The sequence below is a fragment of the Furipterus horrens genome, unplaced genomic scaffold (assembly GCF_987537825.1).
Source record: "Furipterus horrens unplaced genomic scaffold, mFurHor1.1.pri manual_scaffold_11, whole genome shotgun sequence".
NCBI classification, from domain to species: domain Eukaryota; kingdom Metazoa; phylum Chordata; class Mammalia; order Chiroptera; family Furipteridae; genus Furipterus; species Furipterus horrens.
The window spans coordinates 11270606-11290993 of record NW_028327181.1 but is presented as its reverse complement, the minus strand read 5'-3'; the positions used below and the strand labels follow the sequence as shown (position 1 = coordinate 11290993).

The 20388-nt window shown below is 42.3% G+C and overlaps 1 protein-coding gene and 1 pseudogene across 1 annotated transcript in view; one reads left to right on the top strand and one right to left on the bottom strand.

Moving 5' to 3' along the window:
* SVOP (SV2 related protein) overlaps positions 1-13037 on the bottom strand; it is a 49704-nt gene extending 36667 nt beyond the window's left edge. The window contains exons 1-5 of the mRNA XM_090292211.1: positions 12793-13037; positions 3484-3644; positions 2528-2613; positions 1337-1435; positions 536-607 (exon numbers count right to left, since the gene is read on the bottom strand). Of these exons, the coding sequence (XP_090148337.1) occupies positions 536-607; positions 1337-1435; positions 2528-2613; positions 3484-3644; positions 12793-12827 (453 nt within the window). The 5' untranslated portion in view covers positions 12828-13037. The remainder of the gene's footprint in view (positions 1-535; positions 608-1336; positions 1436-2527; positions 2614-3483; positions 3645-12792) is intronic.
* Positions 13038-18121: 5084 nt separating this feature from the next.
* LOC149996939 (small ribosomal subunit protein uS2 pseudogene) lies at positions 18122-19002 on the top strand (annotated as a pseudogene).
* Positions 19003-20388: the final 1386 nt, after the last annotated feature.

Genomic DNA, 20388 nt, shown 5'->3' with positions numbered 1-20388 from the left:
GGTAACATTTTTTTTTAAAGGCAGTAAGAGCTCCATGCAACTCCAGACCTGTATATTCCCTTTGTATTTGCAAATCCCTTTCATGTTGTATCTTAGACAAGAATTCTAGTGCAAATAGTTTACTTAGGTGGTAGTCCCAGGAGGGGCAGGAAAGGCAGTCAATTCAGGGTGACTCAATGACCAGGCTCCCCTGGTGGCCCCAGAGCTCAATCCTGCTGGGATTGAGAGACGATACTTTAGGGCAGGAAAGCTGATGTCTTTCTCTCCCAACCCTTGACTGCCCCCAGCCTCCTGTGAACGGTGAGTGTCAAGGTGATCACGTGGGGGCCAGCAGCATCTTCTATACTGTGAAATGTACGTAGACACATACATGGCCTCGGAATCCACAGAGGCCTCGGAGCAATGTTTTCTCACAGCATGTCAACAGAGCTCCTAATCGGGCCTCCCAAGTGCCCAAGCAGCTCCGTTTTGCTACCTCTCACCATCCCCATGGAGATAACCCAGGGCACATGCGCTTAGGAGAGGGTCGCCTTACTGTTTTCCTGCCATACTGGTCTGAGATGTTTCCCCAGAGGGTGGAGCTGGACATCATGCCGACGAAGACCACCTGTGGGTGGAAAGAGGATTTCTGTGAGACAGTGACATGGAGCGTTGCAGAGAAAGGGAATCATAGACTGAACCTGCGACCTCATACCCTAGTAATAATAATAATGAGCCAACATTCACTGAGATCCTGCTAAGGTGCAAACACTGTTCTGTGTACGTGGTGTTACTGTTGGAACCTCACAACAATCCTAGGGCGTGGTTTTCATTGTTGTCCCCATTTTACAGATGAGGAAACTGAGACTCAGAGAGGGAAGGTCACTTGGCTGGGGGTCTCATATCTGTAAGTGGGGCAGCCTGGGCTGGAATCAGGCGGTATGGCTGTGGAGTTAGCATTTTGCTAATTTCTAGCCATACCAAAGAAATATTTTGTCCTATTGCTAAGAAAATATCAAAGGTTGCAAGGCAGGAGAAAGGAGGCCGGGAGGTACTGGCATCTTGTTTTTGGATGAGTGAGGTGTGTGAGGTCTAAGTGACGTGCCCAGGTGGCTTCCAACTTCCTAGCAATCGAGCAGGATGTCTGGAGCCCCCAGGGAGTGGGACCTTTGCGGGCAGGGGTCCCCCTGGCTGCCAACCCGCTGGAGAGCAGAGGAAGCTGAGGTCATGGCACTTCCATGCAGAGTGTAATTCTCTTCTGCTGAGCCTTTGGCAGCAGCAGGAGGAGGGGGACCCCCCACGGGCCATCCCAGGGGACCAGAACTGTGTGCAACAGGAGAGAGCGCCGGCTGCCTACCGAGGTCAGCAGCGCAACCTGCCAGCTGGGCAGCCGCCACTCACAGTGCAGCTGAGGCGCGAGGATGCTCAGGATCATCATTTCCATGGCGTCCGCCATCTGCAGGGAGGAAGCAACGTCAGGAGGCCGGGACGCTGCCCGGTGCCTAAACGGCTGACCCCTCGCTCCGTGACCCCAAGAGAGCATATAGAAAGCCCTCTTCTCCTGCCTGCTGAGCACCCTACCACACATTAAAATGTGCTAGAATCTCTAGTAGCTAAAACAGTGTGGTATCATGCAGGAATTGATGACTAGACGTTAAACTTTTTTTTTCTGTGTGTGATTTTCCATATTTAAAAAAAAATAGGGGCACTTCCTGAATAAGTGGGAAAAGATTGATGGGCAGAGGAGGGCAAAGGGGAAAAAATTGGGACAACTGTAATAGAATAACAATAAAAAATGATTCAATAAAAAAAATAAGAAAAACGTTTTACGGAGATAGAGAAACAAGGATCTTTTCTCTTTAGTTCAATTAAAGATTAGTTTGTCTTTGGGTTAGAGGTCATTGTTCATGTAGCATTCTTAGTATATTTAACAAGCGTGACATTTTAATATATTAAAACATACTAGGAAGTCCCAGTAATTAAACATCTTTTACAGGACTAGATAGAACAATGGGACAGAAACGAGAGTTCAGAAGCAGATCCATGAGGCCGTGGGAATGTGATTGACAATATAGGTAGCCTTTCAAATTAGTGGGAAAATGACATGGGGAAATTAAAGATCCATTTGGAAAAACAATTTCAAAAATGAATTTCAGTTGTACTAATAGTCTAGATGCATTATTTGCAATAGGCCAACGAAGGGATTTTTAACAAGGGATCATGACCCTCATGAAGCAAAGGGCTCGTTTTTCTCTGTGCTTGGTTTTCTAGGGTGAGCTTCACAGATGACTCCATTATCTTAGAGTGGCCCTGAGCCCCAAAGGATTGAGAATCATTTAATTAGCCAGAAGCTACAACTCCTCCTTGTGGGCAATTGCCAACATTACCCAACTTCCCCCAAGCATTGACCTTCATTACCACCAGCTTCACTCAACATAAAACTTATTGATTCAAGCCAAGGCTCTGTGTGGAAAGAACCGTGTCCTTCCTTGTAGATCATGGAATCCTAGTGCGGCAGCATACGGAAGGGTCTCTTGGAAATACTTGCCCAAGCCAAGCCAGTGAGAACCGACAGCTTCCATTGAAACTTTCCAAATCCAATGGCTTCCACCGCATCTTCCACCATGAAAGTATCTGGGAAGGAGAAAGGGGGAGGGGAGGAGGGAGTTAGGGCATCTTGCAGTTGTCCTGGTGTGGGGGAGTCTGGGGGATCCTCAGGCAAACTCATTAATGGCAGCACATGCTGCTTCTAAAACTTATCCTAGAAAAACATTCCAACAAGTGTGGAAAGATACCTTGCTATAGAATCCACTGCAACATTGTTTACAAAAGGAAAAGCTGGAAAATGCAGAATGTCTATCAACAGGAATTGATTAAATAAATGATGACATATATTATAATTTTATGTTTATATATCCATACTATAAAATATAACCCAATTGTTAAAAAGAATGTGCAGATATATACCATCATCACCACCACCACCACCATCATCATCACCATCACCATCACCACCACTATCATCATCATCATCACCACCATTAACATCACTATCATAATCATCACCATCATCACCACCTTCATCACTATCATCATCACCCCCACCATTATCACCATCATTACACTGTCTTCATTTCCACCACCATCACATCACCATCATCATCATCGCCATCTTCATCATCATCATCACTACTATCATTATCATCACCATCATCACTATCACCATAATGATCACATCATCACCAACAGCATCCATATCCCTGTGCCGTCCTAGCCAAGTGTAATGCAATGATGCTGATGGCAGGGATGGTGACGTAACCTTGCTTGCTGAAGGAAGCCACGGAGGTTCAGCTCCCATTCCAGTGTCACCCCTGGGCCCTCTGAGCCCTCCTACTTGCCCCTTCATGAGGTCCCTCTGAAAGTGCCACCTGGGGAGGAAACGGTGGCATCTCAGGGCCCCTGGCTGTGGGCAGGGCTGATGTCTCAGCTGCAGGGCCCCCTCACCATCAGTGGGATTGGCAAACTCCTTGGGCACAGCTGCCCCATCGTCGAGCTCCACCGCCTCTAGGCCCGTGCGGACCCCTTCGATCTGGACCTCATGCTCTCCTGAAGCCGTGTCGTCCTCTGACCTTGCACTCTCTCCCGTGCGACGAAATTTCACCACCCTAGAGGACAGAGCAAATCTGGTCATGAAGGCTCAAACTCCCCCTGCACAGTCTTGCTGCACAGCTCTCGTGCCCAAACCAGGCAAAAGGCTTATTTTTCCATGGTCAGGGGAGTTGAATGGGTAGGAGGTTAGCATTTCTATTGAGTTGGACAGTAGGGGGTGACAACTTCAAAGGCTGTGTATCAGGGCTGCCACCTATGGTTGTACAGGTTGGGCACTGTACAACTCCAAAGGGACCCTATTCACACGGTGGGCTGTTGGGGTGAGGATAGGTTCATTCTAGACGTGAATACTGTCTGGAAGCACCTGTGTTTCAGATGTTCGACTCACCTCTCTGTAACAGAGATAACAATTTGGTCACCTGAAGGCTACATTATGCCCACAACAAAGTTGCCTATACGGTATTTTTTTAAGTGGATGCCAAATCTTGTTACTTGAAGGAATTCACATAAGATGCAAGACTTCTGATGCCTCTTAGAAAGTAGGATATCTGGCCATCAGGGGCCCACATTTCTCTGAGGGAATAGTATGGCTAGATCTGAGCAGTGTGGTCCCTGAGGCTGGGACATTTCAATTCTGAAACCTGCTGAGTAATGGGTGGTATGAAGTGGGTTCCAGAAGGGGGCTCTGTCCCTAAGAAGCAACCCCCCCAAAAAGCATAAACAGTCCCCCAAGGTATTCGAACAAGATAAAAACAGATAATTATTAAGCAAAGGAAGGACATGAGCATTGACTCGCATCATCACTTCATTTTCAGGGATGAAGGGAAGGTCCTTGGATCACTGACCTCGACTCTGAGGGTGACACCAGAGAAGGAAATGACCAGGTGGCCCGATAATCTCCCCTGACTACTGCTTTTGTCACACCCTCTCCTGAGGGACTCTCCTGGACCCAATACTTCTTTCTATGACTGATAGCAACCACTGTTACTTTTTGTGGAAGGTAATCTGTGATATTGGGTAAACTTTAAAATGCTCTGTGTGCCCACCTAGAATGGTCATGCGGGCAACTCATCATAGGGACGGACACAGGTAGGCAAGGACTTAGCTTACAAATAGTGGCTGATATGGACTATTGGCTTGCCGTGTGTCCGATCCAGCGTTTGTGCTTATTTGATTAGCTTATTTAACCTTCACTTTCACTATCCCCATGTTCCAGATGAGAACACTCAAGAACAGAGGGGCTGGGAGCTGGTCCAAGGTCACACAGTGGGTGTCTAAGCCAGACTTTGGCAAAGCCACCTGCCCTCCCAGAGTCCCCACTCGCAGCCACTCTGTGGATGCTCTTCTCCTCCAGTGCTAGCAGGCTGTTTGCAGCTTTGCATGGGATCATGGTTAACTAAATGTGATAAGTGTTAGCAAACCTAGAAACAATCATCAGGAAAGGAGTAATGAAATAGATTATGGCACATCCATTAAGAAAATGTTCTAAAAAATGTTTTTGAGTGGATCTGTATCACAACAGCCAAGACGGGAACAGTCCAGTGTCCATCAGTGGATGAATGGGTGAATGGATAAACAAAGTGTGGTCTAGCCATACAATGGAATATTATTCTGCCTTAAAAAGGAAGGAAATTCTGACCCCTGCTACAACATGGATGAGTGTTGAGGACATTATGCCAAGTGAAATAAGCCTAACACAAAAGGACAAATATTGTCCACGTATTTGGCCCCAAAAGAGCCAAATTCACAGAGACAGAAACTAGGTGCTAGAGGGAGGGAAGAGTTAGGGTGTAATTGGTATAGAGTTTCAGTTGGGAAGATGAAAAAGTTCAGACAGATAGTGGTAATGGTTGCAGAATGGTGTGAATGTACTTAATGCCACTGACTGTACACTTTTAAGGATCAAAACGGTAAATTTTATGTGATGTGTAGTTTACCGCCATAAACACACATACACAAACGGACACACAAGTTAATCTGTAAGAGGCAACAGGAAGAGATGGTTGGGGCTCATTATGCCGTAGGCTAGAATGTGATCCCATGATGGAGGCATGCTCTCCTAGCAGAGGCCCCGCCTCCCCCGGGGGCTATTAGACAGGCAGCCTGAGGCCCTGACCCAGACCTACTAAATCAGCATCTGCACTTTAACCAGGTCCCCAGGCAGTGTGCGCAGTTCAAGTAAGACTGAGAAGTGCTGCTGTGGATTATTTATGCTTCTAGAGCCTAGACATCCTGGAAGGATACAGAGGAGCCGAAGACCGCTGCTTCTGGGGAGGAGGACTGGGTGGAAACAAGGTGTTTGGAGGAAAAGGACTGTTTTTTTATTTTTTATTTTGGACCTTTCTGTAATGTTTGCAATTTTTAACCTGGACATCTATGCTTTAATAATCAATATACATAATGATCGTGACTATTTACAGAACTCCTGTTGACAGCATGGGCCACACATCACATCTATGAAATAGGGATGATGGCAGGGCTTGCAGTACTGTCGTGGAGACTGACTGAGCTTGATGAATGGCCAAGTGCATGCACTGAGTAAATATTAGCTTCCCCCCCACCGGGCTTCACCCAACTTGCCTTTTTGCCTTGAGCAAAGGGTACAATGACCTTTGTGAAACGTGACTTTGAAAAACTGGCTTAGCTCCCTGCAGTCTTAAACCAGGACCTGTTCACATTCCTTCTCTGGCAAGTCACAACAATCCAGGGCACATTTACGTACGAATGCATGTTTTCAGACGGACATGAAAGGAGACCTTTGACATTAAATTAGACTCAGAAAGCCAAGGTACATTTTGAATCAGTTGCATTTCTAAAAGTATGTATCAACTACCAAAGCTAAGATTTCCCAAGAAAAAAAAATATGAAAGAAAATAGCAGTGGCATATGTTAAATGTATGAGGCCTTCAAAACAGACTGGCTCACAACTCCTTGGCATTTGTGGGGTATAGATAGCATATAATTCACCAAAATAACCAGGAACGTTTATTTTACATAATTTCACTATTTAAAGAAGAGAAGAGCTTGAGGAAATAGCTGTTAACATAAAGATCTGGTTTGTACCATCATGAAATTCATTCACCTTGTACCGTAAGTTAGGGTCTGAGACTTGATTAGGGCATTTTAGATGAGGACTTTTTTATTTTCCTCTTTTCATTTGAGTTTCTTGACCTTTATCCCCTGAGTTCAGGAATCTGTCAGACTGAAAAGAAAGCTTAAACCAAACTGTGATTATCTCAGGGTGCCATTTAGAGTCTTGTGTGAAGAGCAGCGGTCCGACTCAGGGAAGAAGAGAGCCCAGCTCTGGTGTACAAACTGACCTGGGTTTCAATACTTTACCTCTCTGAGTCTGTTTCCTCCCTGGTGGAATGGAGATGAAAATTCTCATCTCACAGGGTTGCCATGGAGATGAAAGGAGAAGAGGGAGAGAAAGAGAGAGAGAGAGAGAGAGAGAGAGAGAGAGAAAGCATCATGCAGAGGTCTCCTCATTTAGAGGAAATAAAACCTGCTTCTAGGTCCTTCTCTAGAATTCAAAAATGAGTCCTTATCAAGGTTACCATGGACCCAAAGAGTTTGCCTGGGACAATATCAAGAAGAGGGTCATGTAATCAGTGTGTCACTCTGCATTCTCCCAGGCTCCCTGATTTAAGAATGGGATGGGGAAGCAGATAGATAAATATGATGAAACAAAGCTATGTCTGATCTTTCCAGGTGGACCCAGCTGTGTAGCCACTGCAACTTAATAAAGATGGCCACACTGTTAAGGAGAATAATTAAGGTGAAGAACAGATTTTTCTGGGTTTTCATTCATAAAGTTTAAAAAATTTCTCAGCCTACATATACGGGTCTACACTGGAATCCAGAATCAGATGGAATCAAGGTGATGTCCCCGGTACCTAGATACATCAGACCCCTGCCATGTGAGCTGTTACTCTAGTGAGGGAAGACATACACCGAACAATAAATAAGTAAATTATATGGTACGTTAGAAGGTGATAAGCACTATGATCAAGGAAAAGGCAGAACATGGTGCTGGAGGATGAGGAAAGAGGGCTGCGTTGTTTTCAATTGTGGTGAAACACACCTAAGATTAAACTTGCCATTTAACCATTTTTAAGAGTACAGTTCAGTGGCATTAAGTACATTCATGTTGTGCATCCATCACCACCATCTGTCTGCCGAACTCTTGTTATCTTGCAAAATGGAAACTCTATACACATTAAACAACTCCCCTCCCCCTTCTTCTGCAGCCCCTGGCAACTGCCATTCTGCTTTCTGTCTCTATGAACTTGACCACTCTAAGTACCTCGTGCAAGTGGATCATACAGTAGTTGTCTCTTTGTGACTGGCTTCTTTCACTGAGCACAATGTCCTCAAGGTTTATCCACACGTAGCAGGTGTCAGAATTGCCTTCCTTTTTAAAGCTAACAATATTCCATTGTGTGGATCATCCACATTTGTCTATCCACTTCTCCATCAAGAGATGCTTCCACCTTTTGGCTATTGAAAATAATGTTGCCATGAACAGGGGTGTGCAAATATCTCTTCAGGACTCTGCCTTAGGTTGTTTTGTGGGTATATACCCAGAAGTGAGGTTGTATTTTTAATTTTTAAAGGGACTACCACATTGTTTTCCACAGAGGCTGCACCATTTTTCATTCCCACTGACAGTACCCAAGAATTCCAATTTCTCCACAGCCTGATCAATGCTTGTTATTTTCATTTTTTGTTAGGAGCCATGCTTCAATCTTAAAGAGGGTGATCAGGGCAGGTTTTGGTGAGATGGTAGCATTCGAGGCTTGACAAAGGGGAAGCAGATACTTTGAGGAAACACTTTCTAGACAGAGAAGTGGGTCCTGAGGCAGGAGCCTACTTGGAATGTTTGAGAAACACCAAGGAGACCGGACTGGCTGCAGCAGAATGAGTTGGTGGGAGAGGGGAAGAGACAGGTGATGGGGAGCCACGGGAGGGTTCTGAACTGAGGAAGGATGTGATCTGACTTTTAAACAATCCCTCTGGAAGCTGTGTTGAGAACGGGCTGGAGGGAGACAAGCGCAGGAGCAGGAAACCGGTAAGGTGACCATTGCAGTCCCTCCAGGTGAGAGACGGTGAGGTCTTGAACCAGGAAACAGCAGTAAAGGTGGAGAAGAGTAGCTGAAGTCTGGATATAGCTTAAAGGCAAAACCAATGGGATTTCCTGATGAATTGACGTGAAATACAAGAGAAAGAAGAGCCAAACTTGACTCCAAAGTTTTGGGCCCAAATAGGATGATGGTACATCCGCTGAGATGGTTGAGGCTGAAAAAGGAGCAAGGTAGAGGAAAGATCAAAAGTTCAAGTTTGGAGGTGTACTGCCGTTAGCTTTCAGTAGGACGTTTTCTTAGGGTTCTAAAAGGAAGACCATGGCTTCCTGGTGCTTTACTACCTGAACAAGTTGGAGGATAAGAGAAACAAATCCAAAGTGGAGGAAAACAAATCACATGAGTGCCATTGATTGAGCCTTTACTTGGAGCCAGGAACTGAGCCAAGAGCTCCTGAATGGTGATCTTTCTGCCATACAGAGACTGTCACTATTCAAACTTTAAAGATGAGCTTTCAGTCTTGGGGAGATGAAGTCATTGGCCCGAAGGCCGTCCAGATAATAAGTGGTAGAGTCAGGATTTGAACCCAGATCTTTTACCCCTGCTGCTGTTTAAGACCAGGAGAAGATTCAATGAAGTGGTGTACTTAAGCTCAATTTTGAAAGACAGGGTTTGTAAGAAAGAAGAGAAAGTGGATTGAGCAAACACCAGATGAAGTTCTAACTCCTTGTCATGAACTACAGGGTCCTATATGGCTTGGTCCCTGCTACCCTCTGTGGCCTTCCCCAAGCCACTTGTCCAGTATACCCCACTGGCCTGACTTTGCGCTTTCTCCCCACAGAGTTCCCTTTGTCTGAACTGCCCTTAATCCCATCTCTTTTCCTCGATGACTCCTACATATCTCTGGGGACTCAGCTCCAATGTCACTTCCTCAAGGAAGTGTTTTCAATCCTCTCTCTCTCCCTTCTAGAACTAGTCTCATTGCACCCTGCCTTGTCCTTTTGTAGCCGGTAAGACCTTTCTCCTCGTTATTGTGCAGTTATGTGTTCAGGGTCTGCCTCTCCCACCAGACCAGTGCAGTCCAATAAAACTTTCTGTAGTTATGGGAATGTTTCTGACCTAAGCTGTGCGTATAGCAGCCACTAGCCACATGGAGCTATTGAGCATTTGAAATGTGGTTAGTGCTACCAGGGGGACCGATTTTTCAAATTTCACGTATTTTATTTATAAGTTATACAGTATATTATACTGTAAAGGTTATTTCACATACAAAGTATATGATTCAAGTTTAAATTTAAATAGTCATATGTAGCTAGTGACTACTGTGTCAAACATTGCAGCACTAGATTATAAGCTTCTCAAGGACAAGGATAATGTCTATCTTATTCAGTTGTAGAATCTCTTATGCCAAGGATGGTGCCCAAGTAAACTTAATGGATGCATGAATAAAGGTAGTGTGCAAGATTTTCTTTCAAGAAGTCATCCTAGAAAGGAGAGACCCAGAAAAGTCTAGCCTGCAGAAGGTCACACAATAAGGCATGACTAGGTATAAAATCTCAGCCTCCTGAATCTCCTATACATGGTGCTGTGCCTGAATGGATAGCAGGTGAAAAGCAGAGGTTGTCTGTGATCTCAAGTGAGCCATCCCAGAACTATGTGAAGAAGCCCCCAAGTACAAAGCAGGGCTGTTTTCTTAGACATCCTCATCCTCTTTCCCTCGAACCCTGACCCTGTAAACTACTTAGTAGCTTATAATCTATTAACACTTGGACTCCCATGGGACAGAACATGTTCCAAAGCCCGCTCTTGCTAACCCTCTACGAGGTACTCTGATTTTTTAAAACCATATTGCTCTCAGCAAAACTGCTGCCTGAAACCTGTGCATAACATATACAGGGTGTGGTTTTTAACCATCTAAGTCACGATTTGTAACCCACTCAGATTGATGCAGCTGTTCCTTTTACTTTACTCCTTAAAAAAATAAATAAACAAATTGAGGTCAGCACACACCAGGGCTAATTTTGACCTCATTCAAATGTAGTTTGGGGTTTGCAGATTACAATTTTTGGAAGTCCAACATAAGGAGCTAATATATTTTGTTTTTATAAGTGATCTTTCAGATGTAATAATACAAATAATAGTTAATATGTGTTGAGTGCTTTGTATCTGTCTGGTATGTAGTATACATTAACTCAATTGAGGTTCACAATAACCCCATGAACCAAGAACTATTGTGACCCCTATTTTAGGCTAGGGAAACTGAGTCTCAGAAAGGTTAAGTCACTTGCTTAAAGTCACATAAACAGGAAGTGGCAGAGTCAGGGTCTGAACACAAATTTGTCTTACTCAAGAGCCAATGCTCTTGAGTAACACATTTTGGCCTCTCTAACAGATATTATATGTATTTATGTGCATAAAATATCAAAAAGAATAAACAAGAAACATAAAACTGGGGTTTGAGAACAGGGAGACATACTTCTTATTCTTGTGCTTCTTTTTGAACTTTATTTACCCTCTGTAGATGATATAAGGCATTATCTTATATGTTAATATAAAATAAATTAATTTTTAAACTTAAGTAAGCTAAAACCTCTTATTATTTTACCTTTTTTGATTAAGAAAGGAATTGTTACCATAGCGTCATGCCTATGTATTAGTAAATTAGATATACATGAATCTTTGAGTAATTTGCAAAGTTCACATGCTCTGATATTATTTGAAAATTTATCCTAGTAAAATTGCAATTCCAATATGAATTGTTATTCTGAGTACCAAATTTCATATTTTAGTTTCTAAATTATTTTTTATTTTGAGATAACATGTTGGTTTTTGAACATGATATTTATTTTCAATGAAAGTACTGTGTTTTCCTTGAGAGATTTGTACTCAGATATGCCCATTTTTATGTATGCATACATCAACCTCTGGATATTATAAAACTGAGCATCCTTTAGCATCTGTGAAATTATGTTGTATTACATAAGGTATGTTATTTATGGATCAATTAATAAGAGCTTAAAATTAAAATATGAATTAATTAAAATTTGAAATAAAAATTAATTTTACACTGATTGAGAAGTAAATATTACAATATCCTTCAGTATTCAGAGCCTCAGAGAGCTGAACAGTCACACTAACAGTCACTTGGGAGAATTCCTCAGTGGCTCAGAGAGAGAAAAAAAAAATTTGAAGTCAAGAAAACACACACATACTAACAATATTATATCCTTCCCAACAAATCCAAATGGTGCCTACGGTCACCATCCAAATGGCTAATGCTTCTAAAAATTAAAACAACAGTCCCTCTTAACGTTCCATTTAATGTCCCATCTCATACTCTTGGAATTTGCTCAACAAATCGCCTTTGGCATGAGCCAGGAGAAATCCATAAGCCCCTTTGCAAGGCCCCGTCTTTCCCATGGCTTGATCGTATTCTCTCAAGATTCTCAGAACCAATTTGGTACAGCTTTAAAATGCCCATCCTCTGAGCAGTGTATTCCTGGTGCCCCAAGGATAGGTGTTGACAGTGAGTCTCACTCTAGCTGTTACAAAACCTCCCATTCAGAAGAAGGCAAGAGGTTTCAGCGAGGGTGCTCAGCCCTCATTCACACACTTCATAAACAACCGGACTTTGCTCAAGCCTCCCCTCTGGGGCGTATCTTAGTTTTTTAGAAACCAGTTTGCAACATCAATTATCATCCCCTTCTACAAAACCTTGCAGAAAAATGAGGAATTTCACAGCATCGGGGAAGGGCTGGAAATAACCGATGTCATTGCATGGACTCATAAATTCAGTCCACATTTCCAAATAGCAGAGGATGCTTTCTCAAAACACCGACCTCAAAATCCCTTTAGGATTGAGGGCAATTAAAAGGGAAAACATAACACCCTGTAGGTCCCCATAAGATTCTGACGGATCTGAAAAATCGAACTGAGTCAAAGATACAGGGACTGGGCTCCGGGGGCAGGAAAATGGCTTTTCTCCTCCAGGCCTAATTCTTTCCTCTGAAACAGTTCCCTTTGAATTCAAGAAGCCATGCAGCGATGCCCCCCTCCCCCGTTGCAGCTTTTCCTTTTTTAAAGGCAAGCCTGTCTGCCTCTCACTCGCCCCCACGGTACTCACGGCAGCTGCCTTAGCTGGAACAGGTCTTCCTCCATGTCCGCGCTGCGCCAGGACGAGCCCTTCTCATGGCCCTTACATGGTGGTGGTGGCTGGCCAGCGCTCGGGGTTTCAGCACCGGGGTGCCGGACAGCTCCCGCGCCGCTTCCTCCCTCTGGCGGCAGCTGCTCGGGGGAGGAAGCCGCCAGGGACCAGCCCACGAGACAAAGCCGCCGCCGCCAGGAGACCGCGGCGAGAGTGGGCGGGGAGGAGGCGGCGGAGGGCAGAGCAAGCTGTGCGGGGAGAGGGGGCGGGGAGAGCTCTTCTGGTTAGAAGAATTTACAGGCGCTCTGGGGCCGGGGGTGCTTTCCTGGGGTGCCCATAGGGCACAACAGCCTGGGAAATGGCTGTCGAGGTACCAATGAGCGCTCTTTGGTTGACGGCGCCTCTCTAAATGTTGATCTGTAGGCATTCATTAATGTTGTGATGGGTGTAATATTCTTGGAACTGAGGCTGCTATAACAAATGCAGAGACTGAGAAAATGTTTAAATGTAGTCATGAATTAAAGTGCTGTTTGTTGAGTACCTACCGTGTGCCAGGCACTGGGCATATGACAGAGAACAAGTCAGGCATGCCGTTGTCATCACAGAGCTGAAGGTCTAGTGAAATGAATCAAGAAAAAAATGCAAGGTAAGTATGAAAAGGCCAAAGATCTCTCACTCATTCATCTAACAAGCATGATTAAGTGATTTCTTCAGCCTTGACGCTGGGGAGTCAAAGATTAATTAAACCAAATCTGTGCCTTCAAAATTCTCCCCATCTAAGTCAATGGGGAGTGACTACTAATGCGTGTGAGAGTTCTTTTACAGGGGACAAAAATGTTCCAAAATTAGATGTGGCAACACTAGCATCTATTAATTATACTAAAACTTCGAGTTGTACGCTTAAAAAGGATGAATTATATGACATATGAATTGTAGCTCAATAAAGCTGTTCCTTCTATTAAATTTTACTTTTAAAATTGGTTTCTGATATTTCCAACCTTTAAATAGATTTTATAAGATTATTAGTTTCTTGGGAAAAAGGAAGATAGCATTGTTCCACTGGGTCTTCCTTTCTCTCTGGCCACTAACAACTGGGGTCTCAAAACAGTCTGCCCCACACTGTCCAGGCTGTAGCAAGCTTTGCACGTTGATATTTCCTTCCTGCTCTCTGGAGACTTTAGAGGGGCACCTCCTGAAAACTTGGAGAACAGTACTTAGTACATAATAGGCATTGAAAAAAATCTTAGAGAATTAAATTAATATGTAATGTTTTAATTAGTTTATAATATATAATATTTTCTCTTCTTTCATAGAAAACAGTTATATTTTTCACCTTTGAATGTGGGTCAGCGTCCCCCAGAGGGCTTGTTAACACACTGTTAGCTGGGCCCCACTCCTGTTTCTAATTCAGCAGGTCTGGGGTGAAGCCTGAGTTTGCATTTCTGACAGCGTCCCAGGTGATACTGATGCTGCTGAGAATTGAGAATCCTGGTTCTAAAGTTCTATCTGGATGATATTATCAGCCAAGAAAAGTATAGCTCATATATTTATACCTCTGATCTTAGAGACATCCTTGGGCAGATAAAAATATTATAAAGGCAGTTTACCTCCAGCTAACCACATTATCCATCTGTCTGGGAAAAGGGGGCATGCCAAAAGCCAGATGGGTTTTATTTCACATCAGAGTAATTCACCATGATTTCCCCCCTCATATTCTTTTTAAAAAAATTTTTATTGATTGATTTTAGAGAGAGGATGAGGGACAGAGAGAGAGAAAAACATCGATTTGTTGATCCACTTATTTATACAACCTTGGCATATCAGGATGATGCTCTAGCCATCTGAGCTACCTCGCCAGGCTCCCTCATATCATTTTTTAAAAAGTGAATATTTTAAAATAGAGGTTGGCATAGAGACTGAAAAGCTGCCCCTTAGCCTGAAATACTGAGTATAAAAAGCATGTGCTATGTACAAGCAGTTCTCCAATCAGCTGAGTTTTAAACCCTATTTTTATCAAGACAATATCCTACTAGTTATAAAAGTGAACTTAATTTTAAAAAGTAAGCCTATGGATATAAATTCCTAAACAAATTTGTACATTTGCCGGTGGGTGGGGGCGGGGGCTGACATCAGATAAAAAACCTAAAGGGAAAACTAAAACTGGAGTCTCTTCCAAGTCCATGGGGTTGTGCTGAGGGGTGCAAGTATCTCCTGACTTTGCCACAGGAGCCCGCAGAAAAGGGAGGCTTGGCGAGGAGGTTAAGCCCTTGTTTAAAAATGTCAAGGTATGCAACTTCAAAGAGTCCTTTGGTCACATATCCCATTCCGCCAAGAAATACAAGATATCTGATCTAGACTAGAGAGGCCCAGAGAGCGTAGAGAGAACATCTGTGCAGCTGGCTCGAAAGACAAACTCTGAAATTCTCATAAATAAAATGCTCAAATGATGTGTTTGGAAGGAATGTAAAATAAGCAAGAGGTGGAGGTGAATCAGTGGCCAGTGAACCTGTCGAGATATAGCAAAGAGATTGTCAAGCAGAAGCAGTTCAAGACATCTGAGTAGTCATCGAAGAAATGGTGACCTTCTCTCCACAATATTGTCTTGTGTTTTCATTTTCATTCATTCAAAGTATTTAAATTTTCCCTTATTAATTCTTCATTGACCCATTGACTATTTAGGACTGTGTTGTGTAATTTCCACATATTTACGAATTTTCCAAATTTCCTTCGGTTACTGATTTCTAATTTTATTCCATGTGGTCAGAGAACATACTTGGTAGTTCAGTCTTTTTAAGTTTATTGAGACTTGTTTTACTGCCTAACATATGGAGATCATTCCATGTCCACTTGAGAAGAAAATTATATCTAGTTGTTTACGGTGTTACTCAAGTCTTCTCTTTCCTTGCTGATCTTCTGTCCCTTCTGTTCTATCCCTTATTGAAAGTGAGCTATTGAAGTCTCATACTATTATTCTTGAATTGTCTATTTCTCCCTTCCTTTCTGTCCTGTTTTTCTTCATGTACTTAGGGGCTCTCTTGTAAGTGCATGTAAGCTTACATTTTATATTTTCTTTGTGGACTGACCCTTTTGTCATTGTACAATGTCCTTATTTGTCTCTAGTAACAATTTTTGGCTTAAAGTGTATTTTGTCCGAGAGTGGTATAGTCATGCCTTCTGTCTTTTGATTACCGCTTGCAGGGGAAAACTTTTCTCACCCTTTTACTTTCAACCTATTTGTGTCTTTGAATTTAAAATGGGGTTTTTGTATACATATAGTTTGATCTTGGTTTTTTAGCCATTCTGCAAATCTTTGCTTTTAATTGGAGGGTTTTAATTAATTTAAATTTGATGTAATCACAGCTCATGTAGAATTTACAATGCTATTGTATTATTTATTTTTGATTTCTGTTTTGTTGCTCAATTCTTCCATTATTGCTTTCTCTTGTGTTAAATACATATTTTCTAGTGTACGATTTAAATTTCCTTTTCATTTCTTTTATGGCACCATATATTTTTAGTTATTTTCTCAGTGGTTACTCTGGAGATTACCATTAATATATCAATTTATAACAATCTAGTTTGGATTAATACCAACTTAGTTTTAATAGTATACAAAAAACTGCTTTAAGAAGTTTATATAAAAAAGAAAATTAAAGGTTTATTTAAGAAAACTTTGTATATCTCCATTTCTCCCTCTTTTAAGCTTTTATTGTCATAAATTACAGCTCTATGCATTGTGTGCCCATCAAAATAGATTTATAATTATTGCTTCATGCAGTTTTTTAAAAAATACATTTTTCTATATTATATACTTACCTATATAGATGCCTTTACTGATGTTCTTTATTTCTTCGTGTGGGTTTTAATTACTGTCTAGTGTACTTTCATTTTAGCCTGAAGGATTCTCCTTAGTAATTTTTGTAGGGAAAGTTTGCTAGTGACAAATATAGTGTTTGTTTATCTGGGAATGTCTTAATTTCACCTTCATTTTTAAAGGAGAGTTTTGCCAGATATAGAATTCTTGGTTGACAGGTTTTTTAAAGAAAATAAGAACTCTGTATGTGTGATACTACTTCCTTCTGACCCTTGTTGTTTCTGATCATAAATCAGCTGTTAATTTTATTGAGATTCTTTTTGTGTGAGAGTCACCTCTCTCTGGTTTCGAAATTCTCTTTGCTTTTGGCTGTTTATTATAATGTGTCTAGGTGTGAATTTCTTTGAATTTATCCTGCTTGGAGTTTACTGAGCTTCTTGGATGTATAGATTATTGTTTCCCATCAAATTTTGAAAACTTTTAGCCATTACTTTTTCAAATATTCTTTCTGCCTCTTTCTTTTCTCTTCTGGGACTCCCGTTATGCATATGGTGTCCCACAGGTCTCTGAGGCTCTGTTCGTTTTCCTTCTTTCCTTTTTGTCTCTGTTTCTAAAATGAATAATCTCAATTGCTCTATGTTCAAGTTCATTATTCTTTCTTCTGCCTATTCAAGTCTGCTGTAAAGACTCTCTAGTAATTTTTTAATTTCAGTTATTCTTTTCAACTCCAGAGTTTCTATTTGTTTTTTATGATTTCTGTCTCTTTATTAATATCCTCTATTTGATGAGACATTGTTCTATTTCTTTCCTTTAGTTCTTTTACCAGTTTTTCTGAGTGGGGAAAAACCTACTTCTCTGGCTGTGTTTCTCTCTTACTTTCAGACTAATACCACACTCACAACACTTCTGACACCAGATGTGTGGGGTTTTCCCTTCACACCAAGCAACTCTCTGTGACGCTATCTGGGTGTCCTACCAATGTAAGTCAATTCTGACACTACCTACCTGGAGACAGTGTCATATCCAATAGGTCAAGGGTTCAGTTTCACAAGACTGCTCCCACCGCACTTCAGATGCCAACTGCAGGTAGTAGTTTGCCAGGTTACCCACAACTTCTGCCTGATTTGGCTACAAATTGGAGGGTCCCATGACTTTCTCCTCAAGTATGATTTGCTAGAGTTGTTCAGGGAAACTTCATATCATACAGATGAACAGACAGTTGAAGAGATACATAGGGCCATGTATGGGAGTGTCCTCAGTGTGCAGGAGCTTTTGTCCCCATGCAGTTGGGGTGTGTCACTCTCCTGGTGTGGGTGCCTTTGCTAACCTGGAAGCTCTCTCTATCCCCTGCTATTTGGATCCCTGCCTATCTGGAGGAAAATATAAAGCAATGATAACTTTTTAAAATCTTAAAAAGGCTTTCCGTGCTACCCAGAGAGGGGTCCATATGGCATTGTTCTTGGTTCTCATGTAACGTAAAGGGAAATTTTCATAATGTCCAGAGCCTTGATGAAGGAAGAGGATTGCCCCAAATTCCTTGCAGCAGGAACCCATTTAGAGGACACCAACCTTGACTCCCAAATGGAACAACACATTTACAAAAGGAAAAGTGATGGTATCTACATCATAAATCTGAAGAGAACCTGGGAGAAGCTCCTGCTAACAGCTTGTGCCATTGTTGCCATTAAAAACCCTGCTGATGTCAATGTCATGTTGTCCAGGAATACTGGTTTGTGATCTGTGCTGAAGTTTGCTGCTGCCCCTGGAGCCACTCCCACTGCTGCCCACTTCACTTCTGGAAACTTCACTAACCAGATCCAGGCAGCCTTCCAGGAGCTGAGACTCCTGGTGGTTGCTGATCCCAGGGCTGACCACGAGCCTCTCACAGAGGCATCTTATGTTAACCTGCCTACCATTGCTCTGTATAACACAGACTCCTCTGTGCAATGTGGACTTTGCCATCCTTGGCAACAACAAGGAGGCTCACCCCTGATGTGGGTGCTCACCCCAGAAGTATTGCGCATGCGTGGCACCATCTCCTGTGAACACCCATGGGAGACCATGCCTGATCTCTACTTGTACAAAGCTCTTGAAGAGATTGAAAAGGAAGAGCAGGCTGCTGCTGAGAAGGCTGCGTGACCAAGGAGGAATTTCAGGGTGAATGGATTACTCCAGATTCTGAGTTCACTGCTGCTCAGCCTGAGGTCTGAACGCACGGGTGCACTCTTTGCCTCTTCAGCAGTTTCCTACTGAAAACTGGACTATTCACCCTGCTACTGAAGCTTGGTCTGCAGCCCTCACTGTGCCCTGACTGCACAGGCCACTGAATGGGTAGGAACAACCTCTGAGTTGTCTTAAGCTGGTCTTTCACAAACTCTTAACAGAATGCAAATAGGGTTGACAGAAAATAAACAGTTTCTAAAAAAAAATCTTTAAAAGATAACCAGTTGGATTCTAGATATTTTCTTGTGGCTTTATGCGACAATGTGGTTGCAATTTCTGAGATCTCACCTCTGAGGCACAGGAGAGCCAGAAAAGGGGGTGAAGAAGATATCCACAGCTATACTTCTCTCTTGCTAGCCTACTCACTCCTCTGGAATCAGGGAGAAGACTTTTGAATCACATTTGAGTTTTAAATTAAAAAATAAAGAAGACACCAATTTATATATTGAAAGGAGATGAATCTCTGAAAGTAGATGCAAAGTTGCATTATTAAGGGACCTACGACATGGCATGAAAGGGAGAGGTCCAACTTAGTGTACTGGGGACAGTTGGAAAAAAATTGCTACTTTTAGTTTTTAATCCTCAGGAGTCGAGGGTCCTGAATAAACCATTTACCTGCAGAACAATCCCAGCCAAAGGTGCCACAAACCCTTGATCTCCTGGATGGATGTTAGAGCAGGCCTTGCTGGCTCCTGTTCACGGCATTATTATCATAACTAGTAATATATCCTTATTGATAAGAACATCTTGTAGTCAAGGAAAATCATACCCCTACTTGTTAGAGAAGCAGTGAGACCAAGGCTGGAGGAAACGTTATTAACTTCATGAAATGTGAAGTACTATTATTCCTCATGTGGCTGTTGCAAGAATTGAATAAAAATAAGGTATTTAAAGTGCTCAAAAATGCTTGTGAATTCATTAGGCATGGATAATCTATAAATGTCAATTATTTAAATTAGGCCAGAATGTAGAGTTCTAAGTAGATCTGTGGTTGGGATGCCAGGGTATTCACTCACGAGGCTGAAGTAGGGGTTCTCAAAGTGTATTGCAGGACCCCAACTTGAGGACCTCTTCAGGGGGTTATTGAAGTCAACACTTAGACATTATTTGCCTTTCTCACTCTCATTCACTTATGGTTGTACCATGAAATTTTCTAGAGGTTACGCAACATGTGATGAAGTCATGGCTCTGATGTCTAATGGAGTGTATGCTTTGGTACTCTTGGGTTTTACATTTTTTCTCAGTCTTAAGTGGTTTCCAGGTGCTGAAGATGGGTGGAGGATTTGACTACAGTGGGTCAGGGAGTCATCTGCAGGGGTCAGGGTACGATGATTCCGTATCTTAATTATGGTAGTGGTTACATGACTATGCATTTGCCAAAACTCATGGAACTATACACTAGAGCTAGGTGAATTGTACTGCATAAATTATACTTCAATTTTTGAAAACCCAATAGTTATGTCTTAATTTTAATTTCTAATAGTATAAATATAGTTAGATATAACCCACATAAAAAAATATCTCTAGATGCTTAAGCA